The 27,115-nt window shown below is 33.3% G+C and overlaps 2 protein-coding genes across 5 annotated transcripts in view; one reads left to right on the forward strand and one right to left on the reverse strand.

Annotated features, from left to right (window-relative positions):
* Nucleotides 1-515: 515 nt before the first annotated feature.
* LOC149805171 (large ribosomal subunit protein mL66-like) lies at nt 516-17,767 on the reverse strand. The gene is made up of 5 exons (XM_089948004.1): nt 17,603-17,767; nt 12,376-12,407; nt 8,777-8,878; nt 4,280-4,403; nt 516-638 (listed from the first exon to the last, which is right to left on the reverse strand). Exons 1-5 carry the CDS (start codon nt 17,727-17,729, stop codon nt 538-540), a joined length of 486 nt encoding a protein of 161 aa, XP_089804130.1. The 5' UTR covers nt 17,730-17,767; the 3' UTR covers nt 516-537.
* A 235-nt stretch (nt 17,768-18,002) lies between these two features.
* LOC149805172 (centrosomal protein CCDC61-like) overlaps nt 18,003-27,115 on the forward strand; it is an 87,200-nt gene continuing 78,087 nt past the window's right edge. For all 4 annotated transcript variants that reach the window (XM_089948011.1, XM_089948029.1, XM_089948019.1 and 1 more), the window contains exons 1-4: nt 18,003-18,550; nt 21,781-21,863; nt 22,762-22,925; nt 25,404-25,509. In XM_089948011.1, coding sequence (XP_089804137.1) covers nt 18,397-18,550; nt 21,781-21,863; nt 22,762-22,925; nt 25,404-25,509 — 507 coding nt within the window. In that variant the 5' untranslated portion in view covers nt 18,003-18,396. The remainder of the gene's footprint in view (nt 18,551-21,780; nt 21,864-22,761; nt 22,926-25,403; nt 25,510-27,115) is intronic.

A 27,115-nucleotide genomic window follows, 5' to 3' on the forward strand; every position in this document is an offset into this window, starting at 1 on the left:
TTTTCATTTAGGAGCAATTAAACATGATAACAAGTCTTTCAGTGAATACTCCAAGCTGATGTCACCATCCATATAGGAATAGCAATAACAAGATTTTCAAGATGGCTGCCATGGCAGTCAAACTGTACACCAGATCACCTCTTTTATTTGGGACTACCTGGACATCTTAAGAAATCTTTTAGTGAAAACTCCTTGTTGATATGACCATCCATTTAGAAGTTGTGTTGATAAAAAAAATAATTAAAGATGGCTGCCATGGTTGCCCTGTTGGACATCAAATCAGCACCATTTTTAAATTTAGGATGAACATATAAAAAGTCTTTCTAAGAAAATCTTATGTTGATATGACCATCTATTTGAGAAGAGCAGGTTAGATTTACCCAAATTTTTGTATTAATGATATTATTGTAAAAGCTGCATAGTAAATATAGAGTAATTTCCCAAATCTATTGATCTTCAAATCTTTGATATGAATGTTACTGCAGAAAAAAACATGAATCTGAAGAAAGATAATAAAATGTATAAAAGATTTATTGTCTATTCATAAAATGGATAATAGCAATAATATTGTCTCCACTTGTATCTTGATCTTAGTTCTTTTTCTTCATTGGGTTCATTGGCAGCTGGTGGCATCAATCCTGCAAAATAATACAGTGATACCTTTCATCATCTTCTTTTAATGATGTCTTAACTTCTTCCAAATATCTTGTAGAAATATTTTTGGTGACTTGTATATTTCAAGTCTACAATTGGAGAAATTTGCAACATTTTTATCCACACTGAATGCAGCAATTAAATAGGTTCCATCATGACAAAACTTTAGCAACACTGGCAAAATTTTTATTTTTGGGAATTAATTTTAACCAAACAATTCAATATTTGCTTAGATAAAGTAAGCCATGAATATACTCTGTAATATTTCATACCCTGTAAATTCTTTTCACAATGAGATAAGAAAATATTATTATTAATTGCAGCACTAATTATTTAATTTTTAAATCATCAAAACTACTGAAATAGTTTTTGGGACGTTAAACTAGTTCTAATTATGCAATACGTACCTGCCGCTATTGTGTAGGTAACCTATTTTCGTGTCAAAAACTCTCCATCTGTCTGATGTCAATACATCCTCCCACTGAGTGGAGAAAAAGTCAAAATGACCTTTTGCACTCCACTCTCTTATTCTGCGCACCACTCTATATGCCATATGCAGAAGGTATATATTATTTGTCATCTTTTTCACAGATGCCAAAGCTGTCATTAGAAAAATTACATCTGTAGCAACTTAACACAAACAGTGGTCTTATTCTGCAGTTTTTAATTAGTCTCGGTGTTAAAAATGTGTTCCGTTTTCTAAGAAAACTGTATTGGTGCTTTAAACAGTGAGTTTTTGACACAAAAATAGGTTAGCTACGCAACCGTGGCAGGATAAGTAATTGCTATTATTAAATAATAAATGTACATACAAACCAAATAATGCAGAAATCCCAATCTATTATGACAAGTCCAGGCTTAATTTCCTAAAGCATCTCAAAATTTCTTCATCAACAAAGATTGCAGAGTATTTTTTTACTTTTTAGTGCTCAGTTGGTAACAATGCATTTTTTATAAACCATTCACCGAAAATCGGGGATAAAAATACAATCATATTATCTTAAATTATCCTGATCAACATCTGGCTTTATTTCTCAGTAGTTCTTTTCTGCTTTAAAATCAATTCAGTGATTTTGCATTCTTACCACTGACAAGAATCCTCACATTTTCTGAACTATCATAAGCAAGTTACAGTAAAATCTCCATTTTTGAGAAATCTTCAGCAAATAAGTGATGCTGGAACCAGGTATCTGATTTGGTCATACAGTGCTGTGGTCCATATACTTCATTTCTTTATGTGCCAGTGGTTTCACCTTTCATCCTTCTTTATGTAGAGTAGACAGTGTACCAAATACTCGGAGATTAGCAATCTCTAAATTATCAATGACATTGTACGTCTTTAATAAAAACATCCATACAATTCAATCCCAGTAAAGCAAGAACCTCCACAATTCCTATATTTGAATCTGCTCCATCTTGTTTATTGATTTTACATGTTCCTCTATCAATACTATCAGAACTTGTGTTTTGAGATACATACAGTGGAACCCCGCAATAACGCGATAATTGGGGTCCAAAAAATTGGATCGCGTTAATATCGGGGTTGCGTTAATGTGGAGTTTTACAGTATTTTACTTTTTTCAGTGAACAACTCAATGGGAAATATTAACAGCAAAATTAGGTTTAGAAAGGTGAAGCACGTGTATAGTTCATCACATTCCAGGGTCTATGAACAGTGTCTGTACAAATTTCATACTGCTAAAACTTTCTCATATGCGTTTCATGTACATTTATCCATTGCAAATTTCCAATAATTAATGCTTGTAAGTCTATTCGTTTGAACAACTACAGCAAGAATAATTAACAATCAGCACTTACTTTCAGTGTGCATGTAACTTTTACTTCAGATTTTGTGACAATTGAAAAAAAAAACGTGAAAACTACTAATCACTGTGCAAAGTGCAGAAAATGACATGCGTTTGTGAACTTGCTTTTCCACAATGGTAAAATATTTTTTCATAAAAAAAAAGGAAATTAATGAGTTCATAAACAAACACCATACCCATGTAAAACCTGAGAACTAAGTGCAGTAGGCCTGCGATGGTCACGAGTCACGTTTATAATTTTTTGTAAGCCGAATGCATGTACAAGTTCATACCCTTTTAATTTCCAGCTAATAAAGACGACATTATTTACTGGTCAACTGATTGCATCTAATAACACCACCAAGCCCAGCAAACATCTTGGCGGCTTTCATTTTTTTAAATGTTTATAAACTGTGAGACTCTTTTATCAACCACCACATTGTTTGCTGCTTGGTCGTGTATGCAGTTAAAGAAGAAACACATGTCAGCTATTGTTTCAGTAACGACTGAATACATAATTAATTGAAGACAATGACAAAGACAACTTACTGGTTTTACTCATGGATCAGTAATAAGTAACATTTCAGATAATGTTTATTTTGGCATTACACTTCAAGAACCTGGTGAAATTGTTAAATTTCAGAAGCCAAGCCACGATTGTATTAGATTCGAATTTGTATGTGAACTGTTCTCCAAAATGATAAAAACACTTTACACACACTTTCTCATACTTTTAAAAAAGTATTTTTCCGGGTACAAGAAAAATAAACATACATGTATTTAAAATTTCAGGAACCATGCTACAATCGTATTATATTCTAATTCATACATGATTTCTTCCCAAAAATGATTTTAAAAAATTTTGTGCAAAGTGCAGACCACAAGTTGCATTTGTGAACTGGCTTTTCCATAACGGTAAAATATTTTAATAAAAAATAGGAAATTAATAATGAGTTTATAAGGAAACCCCATACACATGTAAAACCCAAGAACTAAGTGCAGTAGGCCTGCAATGGTCACGAGTCACTTTTATAAAAAAAAATTTACAGTTTAACGCATGTACAATTTCATACCTTTAAAATTTCCAGCTAATAAAGCGGACATCATTTACTGGTCAACTGATTGCGTCTAATAACACCACCAAGCCCAGCAAACATCTTGGCGGCTTTTGTTTTTTGATGTTTATTAAACTGTGAGAATCTTTTATCAACCACCGCATTGTCTGCTGCTTGGTTGTGTATGGTGTTAAAGAAATACATGTTAGCTATTGTTTGAGTAACGATTGTATACAGAATTATTGGAAGACAATCACAAAGACAACTTACTGACTTTATTCATGGACCAGTAATAAGTAACATTTCCGATAATGTTTATTTTGGTGTAACACTTTAAGAACCTGGTGATATTGTTAAATTTCAGAAGCTACGCCACGATCATATTATATTAAAATTCATATGCGAACTCTTCCCCAAAATGATATTAAACATTTTGCATACAATTTCTAGTACTTTAAAAAAAATGTTCTTTCCCAGTACTGGAAAAATACACATACATGTATTTAAAATTTCAGGAACCAAGCTACGATCATATTAAATTCGAATTCATACGCAATCTGTTCCCTGTAATGATAACACATACTTTTACACTATTTCATGTACTTTGAAGATTTTTTTCATGTGCAAATGAATATACGAAATTTTATTAGCCACGCCACGACTGCGTTATATCCAAATTTGCGTTAAAGCGGGGTTGCACTGTATATAAAATAAATATTTGAAGTCAAACTCTAATTATAACAGGAAAAAGCTCTCACTATTTACCTGCACATCTGGCTCTGTAAACAAGTGTTTCCATGTGGTAGTGTTTAGTTTTACATAAGCCTGTGACTTCTCTGGGTAAAACAGAACCATCAGGACCCACAAACTGATTGATAATTAGTACATCCTGTCGACAGAAGAGAAAATGTTTTAGAAACATGGTACTATAACGCAGGTACAAAAGAATCGCAGTATTTCTCCCATGATAACGCTGTGCGCCAGTCTAATAAACTGATTAAAAAGTGGGGTGGGTGGGCTTATTATCACATAAAGCTATTCTTTGTGAATATCTGCCAAGTTTTGTAAAAAGAAAGGATTTGGGATTTAAAAAAACAACGCAAATGCCGTTAATTCTGTGCAACTAGTTTTGCATTTAATGTATGCTTCTTCAGAGACAAAATATTTTGAAAGAAACAGATCATGTCTTTATATTTTAAAATAAAATTTATGTCACTGATGTCATTATATCTTAATGGCCTTAATACCAAGGCACTATATAAAATTGTATAAAATTTAATAACAGAATTTATATGCTGTATATCCTTTATAAAATTATGATTGTATGTATGACTGTCTCTATTTTATTACTTTACCGAGTAAAAACAAGAGGGATTTGTGAGATTATCAACTTCATTAAATACATCACGTATTATCCTGACTGTATTACTCAGTTGCTTCTTCACTATGTGATATATGTTTGGTTTTAAACAAATAGAAAAATATGATCAAAGTATCCATGATACTGAACTTGCTTTCAAAAGAAAGTACAAGTGTATGTATTTGTAATACATTACATACATATACCAATATTTATGTTTTAAGCCTCTGGGCAAAGTACCAGATGGAAACAATTGTCTCTGAGGCTATTGTAAGATGCACAAGTGCATTTTGTCTTTTCAAATCCAGTAAGCATATTTACCGCTGCATATCACTTTAAGATAAAATCTTCATAGATCCCAAGTAATAACCTAAATAAATCACCAATGGGGGTGGGGGTAGGTGGGTAGGCTTGACCAAAAGGCCAATATTAACTGCATATCTGAATTTGCATTTTATGCCCACTAAACTCTCTCTGTTTCTGTCTGTCTGTCTCTCTCTACTACAAACAAGAAATTTATTTATGAAAACAAAGTACTGAGATGCTGGCTCCTGATTGAGATTCATTTGTTCAGTAGCATGATCAAATTCATTTCAAACAAAAACTGATTACAGGTCTTTAAATAAATTAATATAAATGTTATGTTTCTGATGTTGAATGATTAAAAGGAAGATAAGACTTAATTCCATCATTTCCACTCACCTAACTCTGCAAGAACGCAAACTAAAAGTGTCATTTTACATATCAGTAGCCAGTAATGATTACATTTTCATAACACCATAGCATTTGTAATCCAAGGCAAAATTGTCAATCACCTGCCTGTCATATGATCTAACCAATATGTCAGACTTTCCTTCTTTGTAGTAAATCACTGTTTGTTTATAACCTGAAGGTGGAGGTCTCAGTAGTTTCCAACATATGGCACAGGGACTATGTACATGGATGCCCAGGATGGACCAGGAACTATTGTCAGCTCCTTATTTGCATTTGTATTTATGTGCAGAGTCAAGACTGATTATAACATTTCACACGAGACTGAGATTTTTAGAACATTATAATTTCTTCTTTTCAAAATATTTATATACTAGTCTATGTTGATGATGTTGTACATACCTGTAGTAAACAATTTACATGTATACTGATTACTGGTATAATTACTATCAGAACTTATATGTAATGCCAATACAATTTTCAAACAACCTACATTTGCATAAATACATGCTGTCACAAAAGAAGAAAAAAGATAAGTCAGTAAGTGTCAACATATACGTACTTATACCAGCCAGTCAGAAAATCATAAAAATCAATTTTTGTGAAGTTGTCATTGTTCAATAACCCTGTTTTCTCATGGTAATCACTAATTTCACAAACATTATCCCTATTTCAGTTGCTGCTACTGGCAAGCTTCCTCACATACCAACATAGGCCGAACCCACGCAGACAGAGGTGAGATGGCAGTGATCCGTAATGGTCAGACCACTCAGGGCCCCACCAACGTGAAGAGAACAACCTCATGATAGGCTTTCACTCATAATGACATCGATTTGTTCACTAGGCTCTGTCGGTACACTGAGAGTTTGCCATGCATGCTCATTTTTTTCTTTTGTCAAGGCTTGCCAGGAATCTTTGGATTAGAATATGTTGGCACTTTGACTTCTATTGTTCATATTTTTAATTTATAGCTTTGAGTCTAAAAAGATATATTTTCATTTTTTGACTGCTGAATTTTCATAACAGTCAGAACTCGAAATGAACACAACCGCTTTACTTCAAGCTATTTCTTTGATCACCTTTTGAATTTATGGGCTATTCTATTGAGGTTATGAATTTTGCGTCTTAGCTGAAATCTCAGGTCTGCAGTCAACACAGCAGTAACTAAGTCTAGGAAACTTCATCCAAACTCTTTTAGCTGGTTTGCCAGTAGTAAGATCATTTGTGTTTTGGACAACAATGAAAACAGGCAAACATCTCTTTTAGTGATATTTCTCAGCACAATGATATGATTATTGCAATATCTTACATTCTGATGTAGATCCTGTATCATTTTAAAATTATTCTGAACAAAATGAAGTACAAGAACAAGGCTCTTAGAGATTCATGTAGGCTGGGCAATTAAGACAATGGCTGTAATTGATATAAAGATGTGTATGTATGTAAATGAAGCACTAATAATTAATATTAGTAAGTTGATTAATCAGTAAATAATTTGATACATACTGTATATGAATTAAGTTACAAGAAGTGTGAAACGTGAATTGATTTCAAGTGCTCTATATTAAGCATGGGCTAGAGGGTTTTACAGATTGTGTTGTCCTACGTAACACAAATCTTGACTTTGGATGCATGTTTTTGTCAGGAAAAACTGAAAAATATGCCTACAATGTTTCTTTAGCTGATGTCCATCCACATCTATGTTGGCACTAGCAATGGCCAAAGTCACTAAAGATAATAAAAACCAAAAGATGGCAATGAATATTTATTTTAAAACAATGTATATGGGAGTGAAAACATTCATTGTCTGTGGTGTTGGTTGAGTTGCAATATAAAGTATTTGATAGCTACTAGTATAAATTCACACCTATGGCATCGAAGATTTCATTTGTTTTGAGGCTGAAGTAATGACAAAATCAGGCCAAATGTATGCAAGTACACAATTTTTATATGAATTACTGATTTATTACTTTGAGAAGAAAAGTAGTTAATGAAAAAATAGGTATTTGTTATAATAAATGCTTGCTAGATACTGAGTGAATAAGTAAGTCAAATGAAAGCAAGATCTGGAACAGAAAATTCCAGGTGCAGCTCATTTCAGGTTAACTAGATATTCAAACATATTACTGCTTTCATGAGTCACTTGAGAACATGATAAAATGTTTACTGGAATAATATAACCATCTGAAGAAAATATGATAGTACAGTGTAGATGACAAAATTAAGGTGTCAAAACCATTATAGCATTATGTAATACAATTTTCCTTTATCCCTTTAATGTTGTGTGTCCCCCAAATCGGGATGGTGGGGGACACAATGTCCCCTGCTCTGGGATTATAAGTGCAACAATGGACTTCATACAATAAAGAAATATAAGACTAATGATTAAAGTCATTTGTGACACTATTAACAATAGTCAAAACAAATGTAAGCTTAGAAATATTCTCTTTGTGGAAATGTGAAAATGGAACATTGATGAACTTTTGACAGTGGGACTTTCTTTAAGGTAAAGAATAGTATTCCACATTGATACAAAGTACAGGTACTCCACACTGATACAAAGTACAGGTATTCCACATTGATATAAAGTACAGGTACTTCACATTGATATAAAGTACAGGTACTTCACATTGATATAAAGTACAGGTACTCAACATTGAGACAAAATACTGGTATTCCACACTGATACAAAGTATAGGTAAAAATGTAAACTGTCTTAGAAATATTCTCTTTGTGGAAATGTGAAAATGGAACATTGATGAACTTTTGACAGTGGGACTTTCTTTAAGGTAAAGAATAGTATTCCACATTGATACAAAGTACAGGTACTCCACACTGATACAAAGTACAGGTATTCCACATTGATATAAAGTACAGGTACTTCACATTGAGACAAAGTACTGGTACTCAACATTGAGACAAAATACTGGTATTCCACACTGATACAAAGTATAGGAAAAAATGTAAACTGTCTTAGAAATATTCTCTTTGTGGAAATGTGAAAATGGAACATTGATGAACTTTTGACAGTGGGACTTTCTTTAAGGTGAAGAATAGTATTTGAAATAAACAAACAAAAAAAACAACCTAGTAACTTTATAAGTATTTTCTGACAGAGCATAGGATAGGAAATAATTACTAAATAAACATGGTCAGTGTCCATGGAATGGAGATGAGGCTGTAAAACTTACTGTGTACTTCACATTTAATCCACACAAGGTGCAACTAGTAGGTGGCTTGTTCAACTTAACCAGGTGGTCCTTCCTTGGGGACTCTAACATCACCCCTTCAACCTGTACAGAAAATGAATGTGCCCTTAGTAATCGGTATATATCACTTAGGCCATGGAATCCATTATTACTGAGACATAAAATCAAGATAATTGTGAAAACAAAATGCATCATACAAAAAGGAATGAAATAAACATGACGTCCAAGTGGGCCTCAAATTGCTCACCTGCAGATCTTAACAATTAACCGTTAACTAAGCAGGCTGATGTACGTGAGAAAATAACCCAATAAATGTTCTCCAAACCTTTATATCATGTAGATTTTTTAATTATTTCAATATAAATCCTGATAAAAATTATTCCCACAGATAAGGCAACAATAATTCATGTGGCTCTCACTCACAATCTACCTCAGGCATGTATTACTTTCTTCATGGTGCCAAGTCTGTAAGTAATTTATTCTGATTAGATGTAAAATAGCCTGTTTTACATCCTTTCAGAATAAATTACATTCAGAGTTGGCAACCTCAACCAGACTGAATTTGTCAATGTTCATTTAAATTCAGTCAGGTTGAGCCATTGCCAGGTCTGTATGTTTTTAACTCATGCTTAGAATGTCAGAGCCTGTACAAATTTAAATAGGTTGAATTCAATCATGTTGAGCATCCCATTTCTGAATGCTTATTGAAGTCTGTTAATTATATTTTTCAGTTCACCTTTTCTGTAGCAAAGCATGCCCCTAAAATTCTTGCTGAAAGATACCAATTTCTGAAACTGTTGGATCTTTTTCTCATTCAAGTCAAGTATTCATATTAGTTAAGATGTGATTTTCCAGTAAGTTTGCTGAATCTGTGATGGCAAGCTTCCAAACCAGTCTTAGGCTCTTTGTGTCTTAATAGTTCTAAAGTCAAGGAAGGAATTTAGTCAGCTATATTAATATAAAGCATCAGTACTCCAAGCTGATACAAAGTACAGATACCCCACATTGACATAAAGTACAGGTACTCCACAATGACATAAAGTAAAGGTACTCCACACTGACACAAAATACTGGTATTCCACATTGATACAATGTATAGGTACTCCACATTGATATAAAGTATAGGTACTCCACATTCATATAAAGTACTAGTACTACACATTGATACAAAGTACAGGTAATCCACAATGACACAAAATACTGGTATTCCACATTGATACAATGTATAGGTACTCCACACTGACATAAAGTACAGGTATTCCACATTGATACAAAGTACTGGTACTACACATTGATACAAAGTACAGGTATTCCACACTTATACAAAGTACAGGTACTCCACATTGATACAAAGTACTGGTACTACATATTGATACAAAGTACAGGTATTCCACACTTATACAAAGTACAGGTACTCCACATTGATACAAAGTACTGGTACTCCACATTGATACAAAGTATAGGTACTCCACACCAATACAAAGTACAGGTACTTCACACTGATACAAAGTACTGGTACTCCACATTGATACAAAACACGGCATTCCACACTGATACAAAGTATAGGTACTCCATATTGACATAAAGTACTGGTATTCCACATTGATACAAAGTATAGGTAGTCCACATTGATATAAAGTACTGGTATTCCACATTGATACAAAGAATAGGTACTCCACAATGATACAAAATACTGGTATTCCACATTGATACAAAGTATAGGTACTCCATATTCATATAAAGTACTGGTACTACACATTGATACAAAGTACAGGTATTCCACACTTATACAAAGTACAGGTACTCCACATTGATATAAAGTACAGGTACTTCACATTGATACAAAGTACTGGTACTCCACAGTGATACCAAGTACTGGTACTCCACACTGATACAAAGTACAGGTACTTCACATTGATACAAAGTACTGGTACTCCACATTGAGACAAAATACTGGTATTCCACATTGATACAAAGTATACATACAAATGTAAACTGTCTTAGAAATATTCTCTTTGTGGAAATGTGAAAATGGAACATTGATGAACTTTTGACAGTGGGACTTTCTTTAAGGTAAAGAATAGTATTCCACATTGATACAAAGTACTGGTACTCCAAATTGATACAAAGTATAGGTACTCCAAATTGATACAATGTACTGGTACTCCACATTGATATAAAGTACAGGTACTCAACGTTCCACAATGATACAAAGTATAGGTACTTCACACCGATACAAAGTACTGGTACTCCACATTGATACAAAGTACTGGTACTCCACATTGATACAAAATACTGATATTCCATATTGATCCAAAGTATAGGTACTCCACATTGATCCAAAGTACTGGTACTCAACATTGATACAAAGTACTGGTACTCCACAGTGATACCAAGTACTGGTACTCCACACTGATACAAAGTACTGGTACTCCACATTGATCCAAAGTACTGGTACTTGACATTGATACAAAGTACTGGTACTCCACAGTGATACCAAGTACTGGTACTCCACAGTGATACCAAGTACTGGTACTCCACACTGATACAAAGTAGTGGTACCCCACATTGATACAATTTACTGGTACCCCACATTAAGGTTAGTGTTCCTTGGACTAGTTCAAGTTCATTTCCCAAGCTTATGGGCACAGCTATTTTGATCAGCCATCTGCTTTAGGCAATGTGTTGTTTCCCAAATATCACATTAAGAAATTTCAGTCACAGTATAGGAAAGTAGAACAGACTTTAGATACATATACTGTAACCTCTTAATCCTGTCATTTACTAATTTCATTCATCAATGTCTTATAATATCTTATTATTTATAATCGCTTAACAGCTCACTGAACTAATGTTTTACTGTTATTTTTCTCATCAGACTAATGCTTACAGCTATTTCCCCATAGAACTAATGTTTACTGTTATTTTTCTCATCAGACTAATGTTTGCAGTTATTTCCCCATAGAACTAATGCTTACGGTTATTTCCCCATACAGCTAATGTTTAAAGTTATTTTTCTGATCAGACTAATGTTTGCAGTTATTTCCCCATAGAACTAACGCTTATGGTTATTTCCCCACAGGGCTAATGTTTACTGTTATTTTTCTCATCAGACTAATGTTTGCAGTTATTTCCCCATAGAACTAATGCTTATGGTTATTTCCCCATAAAGCTAATGTTTAGTGTTATTTTTCTCATCAAACTACTGTTTGCGGTTATTTCCCCATAGAATTAATGCTTATGGTTATTTCCCCATAGTGCCAATGTTTACTGTTATTTTCCTCATCCATCTAATTGTACTGTTATTTTCTCTATAGATCAAATGTTTACTGTTATTTGTTTTTTGTTGACTTTTTACAGAAAGAAATGTTTACAACAGGTTATCTTAATCCTTCTGATTGCCAACTTATTAAATAATTCATGAAATGTCTGAAGTAACATTTAATTAACAGAAAACTTGGTCTATTGAGTAGGAGACCACACGTTTCACCAATTTCCTGGGAGGTATCACATGCATAAGTAACAAATACTAATAATAAAATGGATTATATCAAAGTCATGCACGACTTAAGAATACTTACTGTTGTAACCTTGCCATCTGTATTTTCCTTAACTGCAAAAGAAATTGAAAACAATAAGTAGGAACAGCTGTATCAAACTTAATTTTATGGGTTGATGATAAATGTGTGTTTAAGAACTATATAAGAAGCATAAAGTTCCAGGAGGATCTCAAGTTATGACCCAGGATCTAAATTCCTGAGGATATGGATGGACCCTAAGGTCAATGTCAGCTGCATATACAAAATTTTTCTCTATATGCCTAGTATGTGTATATGCATGAATGATTACTGGGATGAGATCTCAATAGTTTACAAGTTATGGCTGAGGGGCTAGGCCTCTCAGGGGATGGCTGAAGCCCATAATCAGTGTCAGTTGCATAAAATGGGGCTCTCAATAATTTCTATTTTATGTTCTTGGGGGTAAGGACAGATCCTGTCACATCACCATGGGTCCAAGTCTGGCATGTACTGAATCGGGTCACTGATCATGTATACTGACCCAAAAAACATGTAAGACATACAACTTACTCACCCACCCACACCACCATCACACACACTCCAAAAGGGTTGCCACAATCTCAGAAATAAAAAAATTAAATTTCCTGTGGGACGGTGGTTCTTACCAGGGTTTTCCGCAGGTTCTTTCTCTACCAGACATACAGGCATCCATGTATAGCCTATCATGTGCTGAACAATTATGTTAAATCAATTACGATAACAATAACATACTGTACACCAAAAAAAAACAACCATGCATAACACATTATTTTCACATACAGATTATTATAAAAAGACACTCCTGTCCTAAATAGCATTCAATGGGTGGAGTAAATTATGGATGATAAAATGTCTTAAATACTGACCTGGGAAATTACTCAATTACCATTAATCGATTATATTTACAGAGCATCAAAGATGTTTTGTTTATGAGATTCATGTATAAGGGAGTAATACTGTACTGAATTCAATTCCTTCATTGCCATAAGAGTCATGCATGATATACGACAATTATATCAATGAGAATAAGGATAATAATAATAATAATAATAATTTTAAAAATGCATCATATAAAAAGGATTGAAATAAACATGACATCCAAGTGGGCCTCATACTGCTCACCTACAGATCTTAACAATTAACCGTTTAACTAAGCAGGCTGACGTACGTGAGAAAATGACCCTACATAAATGACTTCCAAACCTTTATATCATGTAGATTTTTTAATTATTTCAATATAAATCCTGATAAAAATTATTCCCACAGATAAGGCAACAATAATTCATGTGGCTCTCACTCACAATCTACCTCAGGCATGTATTACTTTCTTCATGGTGCCAAGTCTGTAAGTAATTTATTCTGATTAGATGTAAAATAGCCTGTTTTACATCCTTTCAGAATAAATTACATTCAGAGTTGGCAACCTCAACCAGACTGAATCTGTCAATGTTCATTTAAATTCAGTCAGGTTGAGCCATTGCCAGGTCTGTATGTTTTTAACTCATGCTTAGAATGTCAGAGCCTGTACAAATTTAAATAGGTTGAATTCAATCATCTATAGACCTTAAAAGTGCTTGGCAAGTTTTTCTTAATACCTGCACCATGATTTGTCATGTCTGTGTGTCATGTTTGCTTCATGTGTCTGTGTGTGGTCATTATGCCTTTTATATGCTGAGAGGCCCCTTTTCTCAATTCAGATAAAAAGTTTCCAGACACCTATAAAAAAGAATGTAGAGTTTTCTTTTAGAATGACTGATGCTTTGAATGTCCAAAAATAATTTTCAAGACTTCAAGATTTTTCTTTTCTTTTTAATTACCAGGTTTCTAAACCATTTCTGATGTTCTTGAGTGACAAGATTTTGAAATTAGTTTCTGCACCATTTTCATTTAGATCAAATAATACTTTTTTTTGTTGAGTGATTCTTATCTTGACATGACCATCCATTCTGGAAAACTGGTAACATGATTTTCAATATGTTCATTGTGTCAGCCATAGTTTTTAGGTCAGATCAGCAATATACATGACCAATATCATAAATAGTCTTTTGTTATAAAAATCTGTGTTGATATGACTTTTGATTTAGGAGAGGCAATAATAAAATTTAAGATTTTAAAGATGGCTGCCTTGGTGTATTCTTTGGATATCAGATCGGCATCATTTTCATCTACAACTAGACACTATATGAGTCGTCTGGTGAAACCCCCACATTTATATGATTTCCCATTCAGGCAGAGAAGCAACAGCAAGATTTTTAATATGGCTCCTATGGTGAAAAAAAAAGGATGCCAGATTGACACCATATTCATTTATGAACAATGGGTATCCCAAGAAATCTTTTTGGGCAAAGCCCATACTGATATGACTATCCATTCAGATGGAGTAGCAATAACATATTCAATGTCTTTGTCCCATGACTTTTTTGTTTACATTAAATGAGATAGCATAAGAGGTGTTCAAGTGAAAACCGAATGCTCTTGACTTTACATTCAGGAGTACTGAATCAAACTGATAACAAAATATTCAAATGGTTATTGTGGTGGTCATATTGTATGTATGAGCAACACTATTCTGATTTAGGGTCAACTAGACCTTGGTATGACTGACTAAACAAAGTCAATCCCTCAAGCAATTAAGAGCAGCAATAACCAACCAGTGCTAATGAATGAACAGATATCAGATGTTAGATCATGTATGACTGACAACAGCCATTCCATAAGCTCTTTTATTCTATTACCAGTAAAGCTAAAAAAAACAAAGCCCCTTTCTTTCTAAGGGAATTCCCAAAAATGTTCCTTTCTCAGATACTCACAATGATTACATATCATTGGCTACATACTGTCAATGAAACTGGAGATAATGGTAGGACCTTTCCTAGGGACATAAAAAGGCAGTGAACCTGGGATGGCATGAGTTCCTATGGCTCCTAATTTATAACGAGAATGTCAAATTTCAGTCACTAAATTAATGTATGCTGGGTATCCTTTAAAGAGATCATGTTAAAGAGACTTATCATGAAAGAATTTTGAACTTCTGCACTTCTGTATAATGTATATATTAATCATTAATTTGTCTTATTATATCTGTTATTATGACTCTATGGTCTTAAACAGAGTAATAGAAAACAGCAAAAAGCAACAAATTGTGTAAAACTCAACAAATAATTTATTTCCCTAAAATACAAACTGAAAATTTATGTCACAAAATCAGTAACTGGTGATAAAAAATTTAACTTCTGATGATGATTCACTTTTTAAAAAAACAAGGTGCTCACTCACTATAATACTATCCATGGAAGCCAAACCATCTCATAATGTGGCACTCACCAGTTTCATATTTTGCGTAGGGTTAAAATTTTAAAGAAAAATAATTTCCCCAGGTGTCCTCAATGGTTATACAGGCTATTTAAAAGGGACCTTGTATATCTTACATATTACTCAAAGAACCTTTAATTCCCTTTATTTTGGTACATGATTGATGGGTGTAATATGGGTTATAGGGTATACAGCTTGGCATTATTTCAAATGTGCACCTATCAAAAAATTGCTAGCTCTGCTTGGTCATTTTCACTTCCTGAACTTCAGAAGTAAAATGTATATAAAAAAAAAGAGCCAATAACTTCTTTTACATTTTATATATTTGGTAATTCATTCATTGCACTTTTAGAAGTTGTTATTGTCTAATCTGGCAAAATTTATTTTTCCTATTTTAACAACTGCTAAAATAGTGTACTTTAGACTAATTCAGGCTGATTTTTTTTAGCACAAGGGAACAGTGATTTTAGTTAGCTGTGTGCTTAGATCATTTACAATTTCCACCAGTACAATATCATGAAATTTCAGCCACAGTACATGAAAGTAACATAGAGGTATTCCAACATTCTATCAATTTTGCATGTTGCAAATGTAAACAGCTTAACCTTACACACACCACTTTCTCAGAAGTTTATAATATCTGTAAAGTGCCACCTAAATGAAGTTGCCTTTAAAATAAAATTTTATTACTGCTTAATGAGATTGCATCCATTACCATAAAGCATTAAAAAAAGAACTGTGTTATAATAAACTGCCTTGCTATTATGGGACAACTGAAAATGTATGAATTTGATGTGAATTGTTATCTTTATATTTCTGCAATCAAGTCACTGACATCTGCCAGTGTAATGTATTTTGAGGTTGTATAAATGTAATTTACTAAATTTCTTAGCAAAGGAAGATAATGAAAATTTAGCAATAAACCAAACTTGTATTAGTTTGAAAACAAACATTTCAGGAATAGAGATGAGTTAAGAAAGAAAATACTAGTCAGTGAAAGTAGTAATCAAATCAGGAATGGGAAATTCCAGAGTACACTCATTTCCAAAATAAATTCCGTACAACACCGTGAATGATATCTGTATCTGTAGCTAAATGAATTTTCTGGTTAATATCAACAAATGTACCAAAAAGTAACTAATTTCTTTCATGCAGTTAGTATTTCAACACTGTCTGAATTGATACAGCGCGTAACACATTTCATTATTAAATACAAACCACAACAGGGTGCTCTGTTTACATCAAATTTTCAAATTGTGCCATGACCTGTGGAAGAACCAATGTGTTTATTAAGGAGTCCTCAGCTTTCTTTTTCAGCTATATTCTGCCACAATGTCTTTGAACTATCAAAAATGGACTCTTCCAGAACTCAGGATGAACTGAGACCAGTCTTTTTCAGCATGTATGAATTACGTTTAAATCATTTGTGAATGAAACGAATTTTGTAATTTCAGCCCCATTTAGAGATGATGGCGTGAAAATGCAATGATAAACAGATGCAGATATCATTGGTGATGCTGTGCAGAATTAACTACAGTAAACAACTTAATTAAACATATTAGTATTGTTAAGGCCAAAATTTCGCAATGACTTGGAAAATTCATTCACTAAAATAGCATTGCCCACTATTATGTAGAAATTCTCGTCTACCCCTTCCCAAGATAATTATCTCAAAACATGCTTTAGCTACTGCAACAATATAATTAAAATCATAAATTTATCCGTCAGTTTATATTTTTGTTAATAATGGGCTGCACCTTTTAGCCATATACTTTAAAGAGGAAAACACTAATGAAATTTCTTTATGCATTTTAACTATTTCATGTGTGAAGCAACTGCACGAAATAGCAGCACAGTAGTGGAGTACCAGCGAAAATTGGTGACTAATTGTACAATGCAAGTTCATGTAGATACGTTTTCGTTTCAGGCAGATAATCACCTTCACGCAAATATAATCTAGATGAAGTACAAATTAATCGTTTGCTACTGATGTTTTGTCTACTTTGCCTAATTTGCGCTGCAAAGAAATTAATTCGATTTGTCAAGGCTACCCTTGCCGATGACATTTTAAAGGATGGTGGTGGTGGTGAAGGGATAAATCTGTAATCTATAATAACTTGTATTATTATTTTATCAATATATTATTTCTAAATGTATTACTTCATCGAGCCAAACTAATTAAATAATTTTATATTTATAGATCTTTAAATCATTTTTCAATGCAACTAAATATCCATCTTTTATTTATTTCTTTACATTGAAAACAACTACTCCCAAAAGTGTCTGCAGACTTGGACCAAGCGCACGTATAATCACGACCGTTTGAAGTCACTTCCGGATAAACTGTCAACATCTCCAAGCGCTCCAAAACATTTATTTCGTCTGATGGTTGCGCACGTGTGTTGACATTTTAAAAGAGAAATGTTACTAATCTATCATTTCTATATTTAAATATGACATTTGATTTAGTTGAACAATTGAATGCCACAATTAGTTTCCAAAATCCATTAGTGTATGCGGCACAACTGATTTGTACCTGTCCAAACACATCTTTTGCCCCCGCCAGTTGAAACATTAATGCCGATTTGTATTTTTTAGCAGAATCATTATGAATTATCTCCGCTGTGCGACAGAATTTGAACTCGTATCCAATTTTGCCATTTAAAAGTCTACAGTAGTATTTTGTGGGTTACTCTTTTAACTTAGTTGATTTTCTCACAAGCATTTAAAAAAATGGAGGGGGAGAGTAACGCGGTGACAGCAGCCTATGTCTTTCGTGGCATAGAGTATATTGTGACAATGACTGTTCAGCCAGCTACAAATGTAACAGTGGAAGTCGAGGATCGCTTGACAGCAGATCAATGGAGAGCAACATTTGATGCAGCTTGTAAGCCCAAATTATGATTTATATTTCTATCTATTAGTGTTTCACTAATAATATTAAGCATGTCACCATCAGCCAGGATCACATCACAGTATTAACTGGGTGGATGGTTGAAGATATGTAACTTGTAATGGGTTGTGGAAAATCAAAATAATTCCAAAACTACACAATGTTTCATATATTCATCTTTACATTTTCAGTTTAAACAGTATTCTCATCTATTAGAGAATTGTCAGACATGTACTTTTTTCTGCCATCCAGGTAGTGATCCAAATGACCAGTCTTGCAGCCATATTACATAGTTTGTTGGGGATGGTGGATGGAATTTGCTTTCTTAATTCCCTTTAAGTAACTCTGGATATTGGTTTCAACTTGCTTGGATCCTATTCCTATGTGGTATTTAGCCACCCCTCCCCTCCCATTATAGTTATCTATGCACAGAGATCAGAGAAAGGTCAAGATATATTTTTCCAGTCTGTGTTAATGTGTGAAAGAGCTAGTTTAGATATGACAGATGATACACGCTCCATGACAAAAGTGAAAATGAGCATTATGGCATGAAATGAGAAAGCAAAATTGAGCTACTGTACTACTGTAATTTTATCCCAGCCTTTCTTTCTTTCTAGGTCCTAGGCAACAGTTCAAAGTGGGTTTCTTATTTGACACTTCACTGAATTCAGTTAAATTTTGGATTTGATTTTATGGTTTTTTTTATTGTCTTCTTTCTTAACAGTTTATGGGGTGGTCTGTTGTCATTCTGTCATCTGATGTCTTTCCATTAGCACAAGTTTGTTATCACAACTCAGTGCTCAAAGAAAAATTATTTTAGACACAGGCCCAGGGTTTGTGACTGTAAAAAGAAATCACAATCCCAGACTCAAATTCAGCAAGATGGGACTAAAATTAAATGCATCTGTCCAATATGGGTGGTAATGCTTTATCAACACAAATCAACTATGCAATCACAAGCATGTGCTTATTGTTGTCTGTCAATAATCTATTTCATTACTAAAATCATCCTGAAAAATATAGGTCAATTAATAGTTATTATTTTAACAAGATTAAGATAATGAATAATAATAAAGAGTACTAATTTGAATGTTCAAGTCAATGTGTTGAATATGTTACTTACTGGTTGTGTCCCTATTTCAACAGTCATGGTACACACAGGAATGATTGTCAATATGTTGTTTGCTGTATATACAAAGAATTAAATGCACCACGCTCTTTTTTTCCTGGCATGCTTCACAAAGTAAACCTCTGTCAACCAAGAGTTCAGAAATTTACTTTTGCTTCCTAAATCACCTTGAAAAAATGAATCATACTTGAACACTATTCCGACAACTGTAATAATCATGCTTTCCGTTTTATATATGTGGTAAAATCTGATTTCAAAGAAACATCATTGTTCACAAACTTGTCAGTAATCTTAAATACAGATGGCTTAAACATTCTCATTCAAGGCACTGATATGTAATAACTTTTGTTCACCTACACACATCTAGCATCTATTAGATTTACCTATATTGAGTTATTCCACTTCATAGTCTTTATTACCTATGCAAATTAGCACAATGGGCTCAAACACTGCAGTCTTCCAACAATCACACTAGCTATTGTGAGAGCATTAAGTAATACATAAAATGGTGGTTGATACCTGACCTCTTTTAATTACCACTGTTAAGACTTCCCAAAGTATAGTTTTACATCAGCTCCAATCGTGACTGTTTGCTGTATAAAGGGTGTATACTGAAGTGGTTGGGTTTTTGTTGTTGTTTTGTTTATAAAGATTACTGAAATGGTATTTTTCACAACATGACCATATCAGTGTTTTGGGGAGTCAGAATTGTGTTTTAGCATGACACCATTTTATGGCAGATCAGCATCTTAAAGATAAATATTTTCCCCACATTTCATCAGTGCAATTGAAGTTTTCTTATGTAAATTAGATTTTTTCAACAATTTTAAACTGTGTGATTGTTTAGTAGCCTCTTGCCTTCCCAGCCTCTTGTACAATAATTATCTGTTGAACACTGGAAAACTGTATGGTAAGACGATGATTCGATGTGCTCAAGATTAAGTTTTAGTTACTTCACATGATTCATTATGTACTGATAATCAGGCTTCTATTGTTAAACTACTTGTCCAGTAGATGCAAATTGAAAATTATTTGTCAAGCTAAAAACCACTTATTAAGCATTTTCTTGTTGCAAAATTGTTAACTGTATTTAATAAAAACAAAAACATCTTTAAAAATGTTGAGTTTCCTTTTCCTTTTAAACTATTGCATGTTTTACATGAAGAAGTTAATTTAGCCCAGTTATTTTTAAAAAAATCACATTTTAGCAAATGCATTGGGTGTTTGGAGTTTGAAAAAAATGTTTTCTATGTGACATGCTATGTTGTGGTTGGTCTGCCAGTTTGAAAATCTACTTTTTAAATAGATAAAGTGCAGTTGCAAAATTCTACTTGCCTTTTGATAGAATTACCTGCAGGTTAACAAGCAAAAATGTTCAACTTTGCATAATGATTTCCATGAATGTTGCTTTGCATATTGATGATCTAAATTAGTTTGATGCGGAGTCCTCAGAAGCTAAAAATATTACTTACAAATTATGGGTCTCAAGAATAGTGGATTTTTTATATACTAACAATGGCAATGGAAATTTGCTGATGTTGTTTGTATATGGTATTTGTACAAAAATGTATGCTAGCAAAAGGTGGCCTGATTGTGTAGGATGCAGGATGTCATGGGTTTGAACCTTGGCTGTGTCATACCATAGACTTATACACTATATAAAAATGGTACTAACAGTTGCCTCCCTTGGCACTCATCAAGAGGTTAGTGTTATGACTGGTCGGCCTAGTGTCAAGATAATGTAATTGGGTGGAACATGATGCTACATGTCTATGACATGATGCCCTAGTGCTAGACATCATTATAAACTGACACACTGCAGACATCATAGCAATATGATTGAAAAATTGTTAAAGCTACGTAAAAAATCCAAGTTTCTTTCTCTCACACAGACACACACACAAGGAGCTGCTTACAAATTTACTAGCATTTGATATTTTTACAGTTCAAAGGTGTATTTACAATAACTTTTAGTGCATTTTCATATCTGTCCCTATTCATACGATTTATGCCAAGTTACATGTCAAGCACAATAAAATGTGAACATGTTAAACTGCTCAAGACACTAATTCAACAAATCTTGATTTCTTTTTAGATATTGAAGATTTAACACACAAGACTGGAAATTTTAAACAGTTCAACATATTTGTCAGCATGCTTGAATCAGCAGTAATACAGGTAATCAACAGTAATACAGGTACTTGGCAATATACAGGTAATCATCAGTAATATTGGTAATCAGCAGTAATACAAGTTCTCAGTAATAGTATTGGTAATCAGCAGTAACACGTGTAATCAGCAATAATACAGGTACAAGGCAATAGTATTAGTAATCAGGAGTAACACATGTAATCAGCAATAATGCCGGTAATTAGCAATAATACAGGTAATCAGCAATATACTGGTAATCAGCAATAATACAAGTACTCAGTAATAGTATTGATAATCAGCAATAATATATATAGTCAGCAATAATACAGGTAATCAGCAGTAATATAAGTAATCAGCAATAACATATAATCAGCCATAATAAAGGTATTCAGCAATATTATGGGTAATCAAGAGTATGGATAATGAGGGGTACTCAGTAGTAATTTGATTAATCAAAAATAATATAAGTAAATAAGCAATAATATGGGTAATACATGATAACCAGACCATTGTTACCTCTTGATTGCAGACTCGTTGAAATTTAATTGCAGTTATTCAGTAATAGATGTAAAATATATACTTCCATTAAAGACACATCCAACTGCAACTGCATTGACACAGATTAGCCATCACATAATGTGCAAGCAGATGTAGGCCTATGCAATTTGTTAGGTTTAATCACAGAACAAACAACATAGACCCTCATCTGCTGATGCATTTTGCAGTGGCAGATCAGGGTCTGTGCTGTTTGCAATTGGATCCAGGTTATTTGTGGACACTAAGGCAATGGTAATTTCTCTACGATTTCTCAGTTCTAAATGAAATGAAAATGAATTCAGTTTAACATTTGGAACCAGCTGACATCATACAATCTGTAAAATATCTGGACATGGACTAAATACGGAAGATAAATTTTGTTTTTCAGGCATCAGACACTGTGTCCCTTGACCTCCTAACATATGCAGATTTGGAATCACTCAGACAAAGGAAGGCAGGAACAGCAGTGAAGTCATCCATACCAGCCCAGAGATCTGTCTCTCTCAACTCTAAAAGATATCTCATCCTGACTTACACAGTAGAGTTTGATAGGTAACGATAGTCTTGCACACAATTAGTCTGTACTCAGAAACAGTTTTAAACGAAACAAAATTTGTATTATATACCAAACTTGCTCCTCAACTGAGCCTCAGAAGATTAAACTGACCCCCACCACCCTTTTCCTAAATTCACGTCACTCATTGGCTGAGCATATGCATATATGGGACTCAAGTGAGCAGTAGGATTGGGATGACCTAATCTTTAGCGGTCAGGTATTTTTTTGATATTTTGTACATTATTTTTTTCTCTTAGCAAGTCCATTTTAGCAGTGCATCACAGCTGGTTTATCATTCTTGTCAAGGTAGTAAGGGAAAATAACTTCAATGAGACAGTATTGAGTCTAATTTCTTCAGCAAAAGTTTATTTCCACTTCAGAAATTAGTGTGATTTTTATTTGTTTTAGCTTACAAAGTGTTCATTTTTCTAGCTGCAGGTTTTAAGTTCTGTATGCACACACAATCAAGCATTGCATGGCATGATGGGAAATCTTCTATTTTCACATGAAAATATAAGGATATATTATTTGAATGTGAAAAGTTTGGGTAAAAATTATTAGAATCATTTTACTAATGTTACGTATATCTGATTTAATTGTTTGTAAGTTTTAAAATCTCTCAATTTTTTAAATTTCATTAAATGTCAAAATAATGTAGTTCTGTTTACTAGGAACTCATACACTTTCCTGAAAATAGTTTTACCTTGACTGCTGTTCATCTTAGTAAACACATAAGGCTGACCTGGTTCCTAACCTTGATTCAGATTTAGTAACAGTCACGTCAACAAGTTTTTTAAAACTTATTTTTATTTGGGAGTAATAAGGTTGAGATCGAGGCTGTATTGAATACGTGACCTTAGGCTTGTAAATAGTTTTAGTGAAGTAAACAATTTTTATATATTTTATTCTTAGAGTAAAATAATTGGTTTTTGTCAGGGCCATGCTGAGAGTATGTGATGTAAACATGATCACATGACCCTCATACGAGTACGCATTCTGCTTCTCAAAATTACTGTATAACCATTGTTTTAGAGAAATAATCTCAGCCTGGGCTTATAACACTTGAAATCAAGGTGTTCGTTTGTTGGGTCAGTTTGGAGTTATTTTGAATTATTTGGATTCAGAAGGATTAATTCTTTTTTCCTGGAGAAATATGTGTACTCATACAGAATTCTTGAACAAAGACATTTCTTAAAATTTTTATTTGGATTTCCAAAACTGGAGTGATATTTCTTGTTTCTACAAGGAACTGTAGACTTCAACACAGTACACGATACAGCATACGTCATTGCCTTCCATCTTGGATTCTTCATTGGGACTTGAACTTGAATTCCTTGGAACATTTCAATATTAGGACTTCTAAAATTTTATTCTTGGATTATTTTTGGATTTGTTTTTTAAAACCATAAGTTTTTATTTTTGTCATTTTTACAGTATTTTTCCAGGGAAATAAATTATTTGTTAAAATTTTCAAAGCTTTTGTTTTCACTCTTTCTTGTGTTGCTGTTTATTCAAGCCTAAACACATAACATAAGACTAATAATTTACAATGTTTCACACTTAAGAATATATGTATAATAAAGTAAGAAATATAAATAACTGAAGCAAAGTTCTAGATAAGTGGCATATTTGTGAATTGGATAAAATCAAATAAAAAATAACTGGAATGCATTCAGAATACACTAATCATTAATTTTAAGTACTTATTCCATCATCCTGAATAGTTGACACTGAAGTAAATTCAATGCTCTCAAATACAATAAGTCTACCACATCCTGTTCAGTCATTGCAAAATTAGCAGATAAGAATTTCCAAGCACATTTAAATTAAAGTACATATACTCGATAATAGTTGGACACATGAAAAACAGCACTGTTAAATTCAAGAATCTAGTTTACCTGGTTTTTGTTGATGGTTATAAAAACTTACTGAGATTGTCCATAAACTAAGTACATGGAGTACATCATTTGTTGATGGTTGTAAAAACTTACTGAGGTTGTCATAGACAAGCAAGTTCCCAGTCTAACAAGGCAGAGGAATATATGAAAGCACAAAGACTGTTAGTACTTCAAAGCAAATTATGGCATCATTGTAACAATCATGTCTTCACAAAGTCTTAATATATGTTCCATACTAGTCATGCTGTTGCTAAAAAAAGAAAACATTAAATAGATTTTGTTTGAGTGTGATATATATGAAAAGAAAGACCCCGGTACTTGATACAGCTATGTAAGTGATGTTAGGGTTAGTAAAATGTTATTATGGTGATCCTGTGGATAAGTGGAAAAATAAAAATTTCAAGTCATGAAACTTGTTGAACATCATGACCATGACTAAGTTTTGTAAGGAATCATATTGTACACTGCTAAAAAAATACTTCTTGTATACTTTAAAAAAATGCTGTTAATTCCAAACATTGGAGCAAAATATTTATTTAATTGAAATCTTACACTGAGTTCTAATCTGTATTACAGGATTCACTACCCTTTACCGCTACCTTACATGGGAAAACCAGATCCAAGAGCCTTACAGGAGACGATAAGGCAGTTGAGGCAAGAGATAAAAACACTTAAACAACAGGTAAGGATAATCTTTTGCATACATAAATTAAATTCTGTCCATGGCAAGGAGTTATGGTGTTTAATGCCATTTTACATGTTACTTAATTGGTTGACAATAACTAGGGTGATGTGGCAAGTCCTTTGGAGACTTATATTGTGGAGTCCATTGTGCTAATTTGCATATGTTTATTTCACATTGATTTGAGATAACTACTTGTATTTAAACTCTAAAAGTCAAGTGTCAGAATCTGTTCAGGACAACTTGTCACTGATCAGATAATGATTTGGCACATGTTGACCTTTTGCTGAAAGACTAACTGCACAAACCACACCCAGTATAAAAATTTGATGTTGAATAAGTTGATATAATGAGTCCTTTTGTTGAATTTAAGCCTTGTGATAAGATTGCATATGAGAACATTATCATAGCAAAGAAAGAATTAGGCAAGGCTTTACTCTTTTGCTGTTCATGGATGGTTTCTAGTCTGAAGACTCTCTCAGAGAAATACAGATTTATTGAAAAACATTACCAAGAACACGCATCTTTTTTTCCCTGATCATTATGTATTAATGTTATAGAAAAGCAATTTAAACTAAGGAAAATGTTATTAAAAACACACATCTTATAATCACTATGTATGTATTCAGATTGTAAATTTTGTTTTCATATTAAAATGAAGTATTGTCGACCAAAGTTAGTTACTTTCCTAAAACATGAAATTGGAATAAGTTCCCTAGGTAACCCCAGTGGATGAATAATACCTGAATAATACAGCTATACAGATTTTGTGAAGGACAATCAGAGTTATTTTGTATAATTCAGAACTTCAGATATTGGTTTATTTTAGTTTTCTAAAAAAATTTCAAAATGTGAAAGATTGTGATCTGATCAGCAACATAGTTTTATGCTCAATGACAACATGACCTTGAGAAAGTTGCTATTGTCTTCCTGAACCAGTTGTGTCCCTGGCACTTTTCTATTAGTAAGATTAGAAATAAAAATGTCACTGAAAAATGTATGCAGAGATCACATATGGTAAGAATGTATAACACCCTTTTCTGGGATCTGAAACTTAATATGTGTATATTGGAGTTTGTAACATTATACTGATGTTTATTTACGTTCTGATTGTATTAATGTTAGGAAAGAAGCTCTGCTACCTCTCGATTCAAGCAATTGTGTAAAGACAAAAAATCTGACTCTTTCCAGTCTGTATTAGATACAGATAAAAAGGAAAAATCTTTTAACCATTGGAATTGGTTGTTTACTCAGCTTTTGCTGGGTATGATCAACTGTCAAGATGAAGGAATGCCACTGGATAAGAGCAAGAACGTACTAAGGTCTGCCTGATTTGAGATACAGATGCTTTTAAAATGCCCTCTTCTCTCAGTGGCATCTCAGGATTTAAGGGACCAACAGCTAATCCTGGCCTTTCAGAACAGGTCAAAAGGTGTGTTCACCTGATGCCATTGGAGATTTTTGCTAAAGTTCACAACCTCAGCATTCTCAAAGGCAGCATCAATTGATAACTCCTTCTTGTCCATCATTTGCCAGAAGAGCCAGCCAGAAAGGCCAAGAGCAAAATATTTAAGATTCCTCCTTATTCCCCAAGAAGGCAGGGGCA

The sequence above is a fragment of the Sinohyriopsis cumingii genome, chromosome 2 (assembly GCF_028554795.1).
Source record: "Sinohyriopsis cumingii isolate HCF-2022 chromosome 2, ASM2855479v2, whole genome shotgun sequence".
NCBI classification, from domain to species: Eukaryota; Metazoa; Mollusca; class Bivalvia; order Unionida; family Unionidae; genus Sinohyriopsis; species Sinohyriopsis cumingii.